The sequence below is a fragment of the Plectropomus leopardus genome, chromosome 2, assembly GCF_026936395.1.
Source record: "Plectropomus leopardus strain MGB_pleo_1.0 chromosome 2, ASM2693639v1, whole genome shotgun sequence".
In the NCBI taxonomy this organism is placed as follows: Eukaryota; Metazoa; Chordata; class Actinopteri; order Perciformes; family Serranidae; genus Plectropomus; species Plectropomus leopardus.
This window is the reverse complement of record NC_142177.1, coordinates 25,275,753-25,288,487: the sequence shown is the minus strand read 5'-3', so window position 1 is coordinate 25,288,487 and position 12,735 is coordinate 25,275,753. Positions and strand designations below refer to the sequence as shown.

Genomic DNA, 12,735 nt, shown 5'->3' with positions numbered 1-12,735 from the left:
TGTCTGCCTTCTCTCCAATATAATGGAACTTGATGGCACTCCACTTGCAGTGTTCAAACCGCCAAAAAATACTTTTGAAAAACTCAACAGTAATGTCTCTTCCCAGAAATCATGACCCAGTTACTCAAGGTAATCCACAGGCCTTGTTCTGAGCAGTTTTATGTAGGAACTATTTTATTTCTATCAAACTACACACACAAATCACTGTGCAGAAGAAGCATTTATCTACTCATGAATGAGAGGCTTGTGCCATCCTCCTCGGCTGAGTTGTAATGTTGCCTACCTCAGCAGTGCTAGGTGAGCCAGCCATTGATGCACGCTTCCTTCTGCAACAAATTCTCACTCCCAATACTGATGCTTGGTCATGAACTGCTATTTTTATCTGGAAATGTACAGTTACTGTTTGTCAAATGCATACATATAGATTTAAAAAAAAAAAATTATATAGACTTAAATGGAAAAAAGGTGGACTCTCTGAGGTTTAGGCAACAAAAGAACATGGTCGCAAATAACAATACAGTTTGGCATCAAATGAGCATGTTTGTTACGAACGTAATATAACTTTACTTATATAGTAATGCACTACATTGTTAATAAAATGACTCAACTGACTTTTCTTTTCACATGGAAAATAAAAAGCAGACTCCAGGGTGAAAGTGCAGAGTTTGACCCATCCACCGTCACCCCCACCCACCCTATACAGGCTTTCTTGCTCTTTATATAATGGTTGTTGCTTGAAGCATCAAAAAATGCATCAATGACCTGGGAATGAGACCAGTTTTTCAAATATATTTTTCTAGTGCTTTGAGCATCACAGACCAAGTCCCATCCAGTTCCATTATATTCAAGGGAAGGCAGACATCTCTATAGATGATATCTCCTACACTTGGGGGTGAACCGTCGCTCTGTTTGTTTGTGTGCAGTATTTGTTAAATTCGCCTAAGAAGACATATCTTAAGACATAAGTGTGTTTACCATTATGTCATTCTTTTTCTGTTTATTCACATGAACTTCTGCTTACATTATTGTATATAGTAAAGTGCTACTGTCAAATCAAATGGTGATGAGACACAGGCTGGCAAGGAAAGATTCCCATAAAATCTTTAACAGTGAAAAGAAATAAAAGAAGCATTAAGGATCTCACAAAAAAAGGGGCAGCTTACAAGTCTGGCTGGTGCCTAATGGACAGCATGATGAAATAAGAATGAGCTACCCTCCCAGCTGATATCTGGCTGCTCCTTCTGCACATAAAAGAAATTATAAATGAAAGAAACAATGTTTTTCTCATAAACTAGATGTTATTTTTGTAGTTTGACCATTATCATTTATTTTTCCCCCCAATGGCACCTTATATACTTCTTTATCTCACTAAGGACCGTCTGTTTTAATAGCCTGTGGGACTTTAACCTCTTACAAACACACACACACTCACACTGTTTATTTCTGTGATTTTGCATCAAGTATCTGATTTGGTAATGTGGTGTTTTAAGAATCTGTCATTTGTTTATTCATGAATGTTCAACTGCGTATACAAGTAAGTGTTGCCTGTAGTGGGAATTGAACCTCTTATGCTCTTGTGAGAGGGCTGGGTCCCTCGGCCTTAGACGCCCTCAGTACAACTTGCGCACACGCACATGCGCGTGCACACACACACACACACACACACACACACACAGATGTGAACATCCAGATCTCCAGTGTGGCAACCAAATGAATAGAGCTGAAGAACAGGCTGAGTAAGGACGAGGAAATGGAGAAAAGAAGGACGGTGCTGGCTGCAAAATAAAATCACTGAAGGGGCATCTAAAATTAGCAACAAGCACTTTTGGTTTCTGCAAAACTGGAGTGCATCATTTAAATTGTACATGAAAAATGACTCTCATCCAGAGAGGAAGGACAGGAGGGTACTGAGGGTGGAGGACGGACTGAAAATAGGAACAGTTGTTGAAATAGCCAAAAAGAAAACAATTACCTTATTATTATTATCTTTATTCATGGGAAATGAGTAAGAAATAATGTTGTACACCAACTGTTAATACAATAATCTATTAAAAATCTTGTGTTCTTTTTTCTGAAAACATGTTTCCTTTGTGTTATGGTGCTGATGTGTAAGATAAAAAAGGATGTTAGAGAATTATTGAAGCTGATATTAGTAATCATACAGCAGTCATTAATCTGCATTATAATACTGGTAGACTGGAACCATCAAAGTAAGTCTAGAGATTTTAAAATGACGAAGGGTCCTTTTTATGTACATGAGGAATACTGACTAAAAGGAAGCATTATAATGCTGTTAAGGTTAACCTTGCTTGAATGTGCAGACCTGTATGAATAAGAGACTGACAAAACATGCACGCACATTAAAATAGTATCTTGGATAAATAAAGGTGAAAAGTATATAACAAAGTCTTCAGCCCAAAGTGACGACGAAGGGCCTGTACACCTCTCTGTAGGCGTTTCGGAGCAGAACGTACGGGAAGCAGCTCTCCAGCATGTCTTGGCTCAAAAATGGTGATTCCTCCACAATCTGAATGAATAAAGTGTTGAGAGTTAAAGAGTTAAAATTGATGATGCTCTGTATTTTTTTTATTGTTAACAAATCCCATTAAAAGACCAAAATCGGTCTACTCCAAGCAATACATAGTAATTTCAACTAATTTCCTAAAACAGCTGGGCACTGGAGTTTTTAGGACACAACAGGAGAAAATAGAGCATTTGTTGGGGGCTTTTTATACATGAACAAATACAAATTTAGGGCTTTCCCAAACCAAATTTGTGTCAAATGTGAAGAAATTCCCTCAAGATATTCTTGAGATATACTTTTCACAAGAATGTGCTAGATGTACGTACAAAGGGACAACCCGAAAACATATGCCTCCGACCTCAGCTATTATTTATTGATTATTGATTATTATTATATATTTCACATGGCTTTGTTGTAGGCACAAGTCCATATGTTTATTCTGTGCAGCATTCCTCAGCAAAAATATTTTTCTATGGACATACTCGCGAGCAATTAAGGCAGCAGATGTTGTATATGGGATTAATTAAAATCAACTACAGCACCCACGATTATTGTATTGAAGGAACATTTCACTCAGTGCAACAGAGGCTCACTGATGTATTTTTAATTTTTCTGGGACAAGAGCAGAGGTAGGATCAATTCATTGGCAGCTTGGGTATTTTCATGGAATTTGTTGACAATTCAAACACATTGATTACCAGAAGTCTTATACAATGAAAACATTTGCACTGTAATTATTTTCTAAACACAGATTTACCCTAATATATGTTAAGGATATGATGGCGTTTATGATGTGTTTATTGCGCACTTCAGTGTAGGCTGAGATTTCTTTGAAATCTTAATAAAGTCAAAAAAACTCTCTCCAAATCTCCAAATTACATATGGATACTTACTATATAGATTTTATGAGATGTCCTTCATGACTTTATTGTTACTCACTCACTTATTTATTAGTGCTTTAAGATAATAACTAATATAATAATAACTAGTCTTATTGAAGCCACTGCAGCCATGATGACTATTGTAAAGAGAAAAACCTCAGTTAACTTAGGGTTATAGGTAGCGATGTCTTGACCGGATTGGATGGACAGCTATCGGGCCTTATCAACGCATTTTTAAACTGATCGGTTATTTTGAGCATGCGCCCTGCCCGATCCTTTGTTTATGTCCTCCATCACACAGGTGTCGTAAACAGAGAGCATGATTTGCTGGAGATATTCAGATTTTATTGTATTGCTGCTACTCTACTAAGTAGAGTCTTTTTTTCATTTTAAACTTAAGCTGCTATGCCACTTTATGTGGAATTAGAATTTTTGTTGTTTATTCATCTTGTTCATTTCAAGTGAACTACTCTACTGTAAATAAGTGGAGCTGTGGCAGATTTTTATTTGTTGTGACAGGGAATGTTAAAGTTAACCTATAACACTACTACTGAAGTGGAATTGTGATTATATTACTAATTTAAAGTAAACTGTACTTTTCCAATGCTAGTGGATTTGAGAGCAATTTCTGAAGACAAATTTTAGTTTGTTTCTTTGTTACTTTGTTGAAAAAACAAATGCTGCCCTTAGCAGAACTGTGATAAGAGTCATAAAAATAACATTACTATTTTGTAAAATAAAAATAAATGGATAAATAGATAACCCAAAAGGAAGTGTTTGGATGCAGATGTTCCCATTGTATTGCACTGCAGAGCTATTAAACTGCCAAGCACACACACTGGATTAATTTGAACTTACTTTAAGTACTTAAAATGTGTAGTGCAGCTGTGTTATCTAGGTAAATATGAATATCAGATTGGGACTCGGTATCATCAGATTCTCAATATTAAATTACCCGGATCAGGATTGGGTGCAAAAAAAACTTTGTTTAGGACATCTCTAGTTACAGGTTTCCATTAATAAACCAAATATGTCTTACCGTAAATCTGAAAATACATTATTAGTATTGTACAGGCAGGCCTACCATGTGCAGGAGCAGGTAGATGGAATCTCTGTTTTTGCTTTCCATTCTTTCCACATTTTGTCCCAACTGAAGCAGAGTGGAGGAGGCCAGCTGTGGAAAAACACAACGTTAAAAAAGATCAAACGACTGGAACGTTTTTACACTGCTGGACGTGATCTCAGCTGGGGCAAAGGTTGGCAGTGTCTTGAGAAAGCTCTTAAACTGAAATACTGTCGAAGTGATGTGCCCAAAAAACAATTCATCTCTCATCATTGATATAATAAATTGAAGGCTTTACTAAGATTCTTTGCAACATGCCCCCTGCATAATCTGTAAAAGGATTTATTGGTGCCTGATCTTGATGCAAAGGAATTTCTGCTTTACAGTCCGCATTACAGAGGTCTATCAGGTGCACTGTTTAACTGAAGGTGAATTTCCATCCTGAGTTTTTTTTGTTTTTTTTTCCAATTTTTAGAAGCCTCAGGACGTAAAACCATTCAGTATTCCGTACACAAATAAGCAAAGATTAGAGAAAAGCACAATTTTCAGGGTTCCCAAACATTGTCATGTACAAAATTTCAAAACTTTTCCATAGCATTTTAAAGATCCATAATACAAATTTCAATGACCATTCACCACTTACAACATGAAAAGAGCCATATGGTACACTGTATTCACAATGGTAATTATGTCATTGTCCATTATAGCAGAAAAAGCTCCCAAAATAATGGAATGAGCATTTTAAATGAAATCAAAGAGAATTGGCGCTCCGAGTGAGTCGAAAGCCCTGGGCTGCCCATGTCAAGTGCTCTATCTCAAAAAAATGCAGCACAATTCAAAAGTATTAGTGCTGCATAGGTATGGGAACTTTGGGAATCGTGCCCCTACATGTTAAATCTTACTGTCACAACCTTAATTTCTTGCCCATCTTCTTTGGTGTTTCTCGCGCATGTAAGATTCAAACTCTATTCTAACAGAATTTGAGCTAGCTGGCATACATGGAGCGAGAGACAGGGGAGAAAATGAACATGTACCAGGTAAAGCTATGCAGAACGTTGTTACAGTACATCAGCAGCTACAGAAAATAAGTCTGCCGTTATGTTACATTTCATGAAAGGTTAATTATGGAAGATTACTGTAGCAATGAATTTCAATTCAAGAATTCAACAACTTTTCCAAAACTTTTAAGGATTTTACTAATTCCATGACTTCTCCAGGCCTTGCAAACAAGATTGTGGACTTCCCTGACTTTTACAGATTTTTCATGACTGTGGGAACCTTGAATTTTGTGCAGCAGAATGTAGATTTACTAAGGTAAGCATCATGCAACCCTTTAGGTTCATCTTGTAACCCCTTGCTGTAACCCCTAGGGACCACTTTATTAATTTACTGATGTGTGTAACCGCAAAACTTCATGAATCTGACCTTTTTTAAAAAAAAAATTTTATAATTAGAATCATGTTAATTGTTTTCAACTTACCAGCAGAAACTCTTTGAGGTGCTGCTCTATGTTCTTGTTCTGAACAGTGAACATGGCAGCAGCCAGCTGGTTGATTGCTGCAGCTAAACAGTGGATGTTGTTGTTGTGGCCTGAGAAAATAAAAACAGAGAATTCAACACTGACAAACAGAGAGAACATTATAGCATGGCCTGTAATTTCAGCCACAGAGAGGATGTTTTCATTGGCCTGACAATTAGAGAAATTCACTCAATGATCCGTAACACTTAAGAGGAAAGTATACTGAGCATGCTTCCTCCAGCTCACAGGGTAAATCTATTTCCAACATGCCAATGGAAAATAGAGACAAAGAAAATAATCTGAGACAAACGCCACCCTGTGCTTTGATAGAAATCTTGGCTATTTGCTGCTCTTAATGTTGCAGTCCAGGCTTGGAGCCAAGCGGTTAGGGTCAGCAGGGCCACATGCCAAAAGTAACTTTATCGATGCACGTCAGCCGAACTTATCTGTAAACAAAAATCTTTCAACAGAAACGTGTTTCTCATTAACCAACATACTTTGTTTTGGACCACGTCAGTTGGACTGGAAAGTCTGATGCACAGAGATGCTAACGAGTCTAATGTTTCAGGGTGGAGGACCTTTTATATACTCTATCAGCAGCTGGTAAGAAGAAGTTATTAGTATTTGGTTAAGGTTTGGCAAGCAGTTTATAGCAGCTGAAAATGAATGAATATGCACCTCCATGCTCTCGGCTGTAGGCAGAGTTGGCGTCCAGAGCCAGGGAAGGCAGGGACACGGCGATGTAGACCAGCAGCAAACAGGACAGCTTGTACTCCTCGTCAACTGACATGTTGTCTGCAGATTTTTCATAGAAAATATAAAGAGATGAAAGAACACTCTCTTCTTCTGGTGACAAAGCAGGTGAAGCTGTCTACAGAGTTGGCAGTAACAGTTTTAATGTTACCTGTCTGCATGCTGCCAATAGCTGCAACAAGGGAAGGATCAATATCGCAAGTCATCCCAGCAGCAGAAGCCAGCTCAAAAACACTTAGAGTCACCTGTAAGGTCACAAATTATTAAGTTAAGTGTAGCTAAAACAAGTCGTTTAAAGGGACAGTTGACCCAAAAACAAAAAATATATCTAATTCCTCTGATCTGTAGCGCTATTTATCAATCTAGATTATTTTTGTGTGAGTTGCTGAGTGCTGGAGATATCTTTGTCCATCTTCTCTCCAACGTAATGGAACTAGATGGCAATTGGCATATCTCAAACCCTCGGCAACTCTAACCAGAACAATCTAGATTGATAAAGCACTACAGCTAAGAGGAAAAATATACACTTTTGATTTTGAATCGTCCTTTCAATGCTTCTGCAGCAAAGATGTGCATGAGGCAGACATGAAGTGTGATTTAAAATTTAATGCACCTTTTAATTTTTTATCATTTTGTTGCATTTTATGGATGATAAACACCACAGGAAAACAGCCAGCAGGACGCTGATGTGAGTTTTTTCAATTTATGTAGCAGCCACAAAAGTTGCAAACAGTGTGTGTAATGACACTAAATCAGTGGTGGTTGCCTTTGTCTTGACACACAGGTTCTGATCTGGCCCTATTTCTGGTTGCATGCATGGTTGGCCTGTCTGGGGAGAATGTTTCCACTGATGTGGTTTACAGTGCCGAGCTGCAGCGGCCGTCAGAGTCTCTCTCACGGAGGCATGAGGGGGCTGCTGACGTCTTTGGGGTTATCCTGGCCCAGGCTGTGGCACGGCTGTCATGCCTCAATCAGAGGCCAGACCCAAGTAAGGGAGGGGGAGTTCATGAGTCACAGTCACATGGATTGCTCCAGAGGGAGATAAGGAATTTAATTCGGTTGGTACTAGAGAATAAAAAAAAAGAAAAGAAAATGCTTCTCTGCAGCTCTCCTGCTCAGATCAACTGTTGCACACAGTCTTTGTGCTACAGTATATTCTGCATTCTTAACCTCTGGTGGCAATCAGTCAATTCCCCAAAGTCTTAAATGTAAATACATTTGAGTTAATATAAATACAATAATATGCCTTCAACCTAAATTCTCCCACAATAAGTCGGCCCTGTGAAAATAAACTGTTAATATACTGTTGATAAACTGTGATGGGATGATCGCACATGCATGCACATGCACATGCACAATGAAACCCTGATTACTGCACTCCAATTCCCCAGTGGGATCTAAACATCTGGATGCTGTTTGCATAGTGTAGCTGTCACAGTCTTACACAAGCTGTGTTTTACCTTGATGTCAGTTTCAGGGGAGACGCAGTCCCTCAGGCACTCGATGGGTCCCATCATGTACGGACAGTGCTTATTCAGGATCTAAATTATAAGATTATATGACACAATATTGCTGAGATCATACAGGATGAGGAAAAGATTCTAGTATATGTCAAACTGTCATGGGACCATAATTCACCTAAAACATTTTGTTTCTTATATAAATGTTTTTTATATGTATATGTATATATAAGCACTGTGATTAAAAGTGTCAGATCTGTTGTCTTAAATACTCATAAAATAAACAGGGATGATACAGAACAATGATGTGTGTATGATGAGCTATAAAGTTGGTCTTATAATAATCTGTCATTCAGTCTTTTGAAATTAGATTAAACTTTGATGGAAAAAGACAAAATTGTCACCCAAGGTCCACTTACTAGTATTTTTTGCTTCCAAAGCTCTTAACTGCATGTTACAGAGTTGCTCATTTTTCATCATATGATTCAGGTAAAAAACTGCAGTCACATGACAAGAGGTGACTTTTGTATATAATGACTGAGAAAACTCTTGATGAAGACTGTGAGATGCTGTTGAAAGCTCGAAGCGCAAACACTGAAATTGTTTTCTAAAAGATGACCATGTGGGTTGTTTTTACAAGCTTATTATGACCCATATTTACAATTTTGTTAGGGAGCGACCTCTAGTGGCCATAGTAACTCTGACAGGAGCAGGAAAGGGAGTCAGGTAACGTAGCATAACAGTGATAAAGTTGATGTAGAAAGGACACTGGGGTGGATGGATGGGTCAGGAAAACCAAGACTTTCACCCAAGAGACCGCTGTTTGTGTCCCATGTGAAGCAAAAGTCAACAAAGTTATTTTAACTACGTATCGAGCAACATGATCTATTTCTTGTATGTTATATGTCACATGACATTCATCACATTACATTTGTAACAAATGTGACATAGTGTAGTTATTTTAACCCAAATCATGATTAGTTTTTCCAAACCTAACAAATTATTTTTGGTGCAACTGCGTCAGTTTCTGTCATATATAACTTATTCTGTCATTTTATATGACACTGGTAGGACCGTTATTTTAGGAAACGCTTCCGTGGGTCGTATTAGAGGGGAGGAACAAATTATTTATACAGCTGTATTGGTTTGAGGACTTGTCGGAAAAGCTGGTAGGTTAATCTTAAGGTACCTTTTTGAGGTGTTTTATTTGTTAGACCACTTTTGCCATGGTCAAGAATGAACTTTCACTCAGCTTTATACTACCAGAAAACATTATTGGACATTACATCTTTCAGACAGTCCTGTGCCATCGATCTGAAGGACAGGATCACCCCGATGATCGTCATCCTCTTCAGCACGTTCTCTCCACCTACAAGTCCATATGAGACAGATCAGAGTGTGTATGTGACGCTATGAAGCAGTGAACTCCACTACAACACTGTGCATGGACACACGACAAATTGCTATTGTAAGAGCGTGTAATCACTGGGCGAATAAAATAATCATCCTAAAGTGTCTGACAGCTCACATGGTTATTTGCACTTTGAATTAATTTCTACTACACTACTGTACTGTTACTGTGCTGCTCAAGTAAAAGCGACCAAGTAATAAGATTATATGTTTTGCTTTTTATGAGATTTTTAAAGCAAAGAGATCTAAGAATAAAAAAAAACAGCATTATTGTACTGCTGGATTTTGTGATTAAAGGGATAGTTTGGTATTTTTAAAGTGGGGCTGTGTGAAATACTTATGTATAGTCAGTGTATTACATACAGTAGCTGGCAGACAGCACGCTCCCGCTTTGCAGAAACAGATAGGGCTTGCACCCCATAGGGGTTGATATCAAAACATATTTTAGCCACTGTTAAAAGGCCTACTTAAATAAATGGATATCAGTCTAAGCGGACCCTGTATGTAAAGTATCTTCAGTGCTTTACCTCGCTGTCACACAGCCTTTTCCTTTGGCACTACATTACTCATCTGCCACTGGTCAGCTCTTCCAGGTAGAAAGTGTAGTTAGCAGCTGTTAGTGGCTGTTATGCGACCCGACTGAAATGAAATTTCACATTGAAAACACTCTCAATACAGCTTCCACTTAGACTGATATGGTATTCTTTAGGAAAGCCTTTTTTAAGAGGCTAAAACATGTCTTGATATCAACCCCTCACAGCATGGTAATGCTGAGCTTTTGTGGTGCACGCCAACTGCCAGCTACTGTATGTAATACACTGACTATAGATAAGTATCTCATATAGTCCCACTTAAAAATCCCGAACTATCCCTTTAAAGTTTCAGAAGGAAGAGATCAGACGTAGACACATCCCTAAATTTATTTAAATAGTCTTTGCATATAAGTACTCCAAAAGTGTCTTCTTACATCTGTCTTTCTAATTAAATCACTAGCAGCAGCTCACTACACACAGAGACATTTCAGGCTGTGCCTTCTTCACACCCTTTTTTTTGAAAGAATTATTAAAAAGATAATTTGTGACTGCTTGCCCCATGCATAAATTAAATGGGTTTTTGCTCCTTACTGACAACCCCCTAAGCATTTCAAAACACTCAACAGAAAGACAATATATAGAGCCCATTCACTCCTGTGTTTTATGCAATTTATTTTTTGCATTTATTTAGTCTATTTTTTGCATTTTATCTGGTTATTGGTGCCTGTAGTTGGTGATGTTAGTTCCGTCTTCTCTTATGAATTAAATTAGTGATGTACAAAGGACTGAGTCCTGCCGGGCAGTCAGCCAGTATAGACATGATAAGGGCATCTGCTTAGAGTGATTCATCTACAGTACGTCGCTTCTTGCTATCGTTCCTCCTCTCTGTTGTCACGTTCCTTTCCTCACTTTGTACGTTGTGCACCACCTGATCTCTTTCTGTACCTTCTCCACATCTACACCTTCTATTCATTCCTTTCCTTTTCAACCCCCCTACCTCTTCTGTCACATGTCCTCCCACGCTCCTCTCTCCACTTCTCACCTGTCAGTCTCTTCCTAAGATGGGCCATTTCCTCAGGCTTATCAAAGTTGTTCCTCATCTGCACCAGGATGTCCATATTCTCAATCACCAGTTTCTAACAGAGGACAAGAAAGTGAGATAACTGATAAACTCCCTTCAGGTGAGAGTAATGATAGAGAGAGGTCATGGCTGTGACAGATCTGTCTCTCAGTAAGTTCAGAGGTGCAGCAGTGCGACTCCTCACTTGAAGGTGTCAAAGTGGGGAGCCTGACACAGTACAGCAGCAGCAACTGTTTAAAAGAGATTCATGAGTTTGACAAGATAAAACAGAGCTTTGAAGCACAAAGTATGCTTTCAGATACACACTTTACTCCACAAAATGAGGAATTTTGTGAATTCATAATAACTTATGAAAAAATAAAATTCACGAGAATGTAGCTATCTGGAAGGAAACATCTATATGCTTCACTACTGTGCTCATAGATTAGACTGCATTTTTGTAAACTATACATCTGGCTTAAAAAAAGATAGAACCTCAATCAGATTTTTTTTGGTGCACTTTGTTTACATTATTAACCCTGTGAAACCTGGAGCGACATCACTTTTCTCATGCTGTTTTAAGACACCTTTCAAAGGTATTTTAACCTTTGAGCCCTGAGTGAATTGGCGTGATTTATTTCAAAAACATGGGAAAAAAGGCAATGGGCAACTTGATAAGAAATGTTCCACAAATTGCAAGAAATTAATAGAATAGAAAAATGTATTTTTTAAAATGCTAGGAAAAATGTCTACAGAAAAAACAGGGGGGAAGGTAGGAAAAGTTATTTTATTTCTAATTATCATAATAACATATTTAAAATTAAATCTCAAAATTATTAGACATTTTATTTTTTGTTTTGCTTTTTGTTTAAAACGAATTTTCAAATGATTTCCTTTTTTCTTTACCGTTTTTTGCTCATTTTTGTGGTCATTTCTACTTTGGTTGCTCATAGCATATTTTCTTTTTAAATCAAGTCAATTTACTTAGGTTTCAAAAGGGTAAGATATTATGCCACACAAATGTATCATATATAGAGAAATGTATAAAGTAGCAACTCTTAGATTTGCAATTGCCACAAAGCAGAACTTATACCAAGCCAAATGTCCTGTCTGTACAACTTTCTGCAAGCTAAGTAATTTAAACAGATACAATTTTGTGAGCCAATGTTCTCATCAAGAGGAGGAGGGGATAAAGGATGGTGTGTGACCAAGGTGAGATGGCTGCCAATCAGCAGGCAGCTGCAGACCCCTGTTCATGACCAACAGACAACACAAGCGGGTATTATTTAGGCCGGTGCATTTCTAACCATGTTTGCAGTAACAAAACCAGGTAGCTTAACTTTCTATGTGTGTGTGTGTGTGTGTGTGTGTGTGTGTGTGTGTGTGTGTGTGTGTGTGTGTACTTGTGTTAAAATAATCAGGGCACAAAATGAAGGTGTTACAACTATTTTATCTCAGCTACATTGCCTCTGATGTTATTGCTTTCTGACTTTGTAGGGCAGTATAGTAAAATCTACCTGCTGAAAACAAGT

General features: G+C 37.9%; 1 protein-coding gene across 1 annotated transcript in view; it reads right to left on the bottom strand.

Annotated features, from left to right (window-relative positions):
• Positions 1–1,968: 1,968 nt before the first annotated feature.
• nckap1l (NCK associated protein 1 like) overlaps positions 1,969–12,735 on the bottom strand; it is a 34,141-nt gene continuing 23,374 nt past the window's right edge. The window contains exons 24-31 of the mRNA XM_042506038.2: positions 11,186–11,279; positions 9,487–9,569; positions 8,201–8,281; positions 6,892–6,985; positions 6,666–6,782; positions 5,949–6,058; positions 4,490–4,579; positions 1,969–2,527 (exon numbers count right to left, since the gene is read on the bottom strand). Of these exons, the coding sequence (XP_042361972.2) occupies positions 2,411–2,527; positions 4,490–4,579; positions 5,949–6,058; positions 6,666–6,782; positions 6,892–6,985; positions 8,201–8,281; positions 9,487–9,569; positions 11,186–11,279 (786 nt within the window). The 3' untranslated portion in view covers positions 1,969–2,410. The remainder of the gene's footprint in view (positions 2,528–4,489; positions 4,580–5,948; positions 6,059–6,665; positions 6,783–6,891; positions 6,986–8,200; positions 8,282–9,486; positions 9,570–11,185; positions 11,280–12,735) is intronic.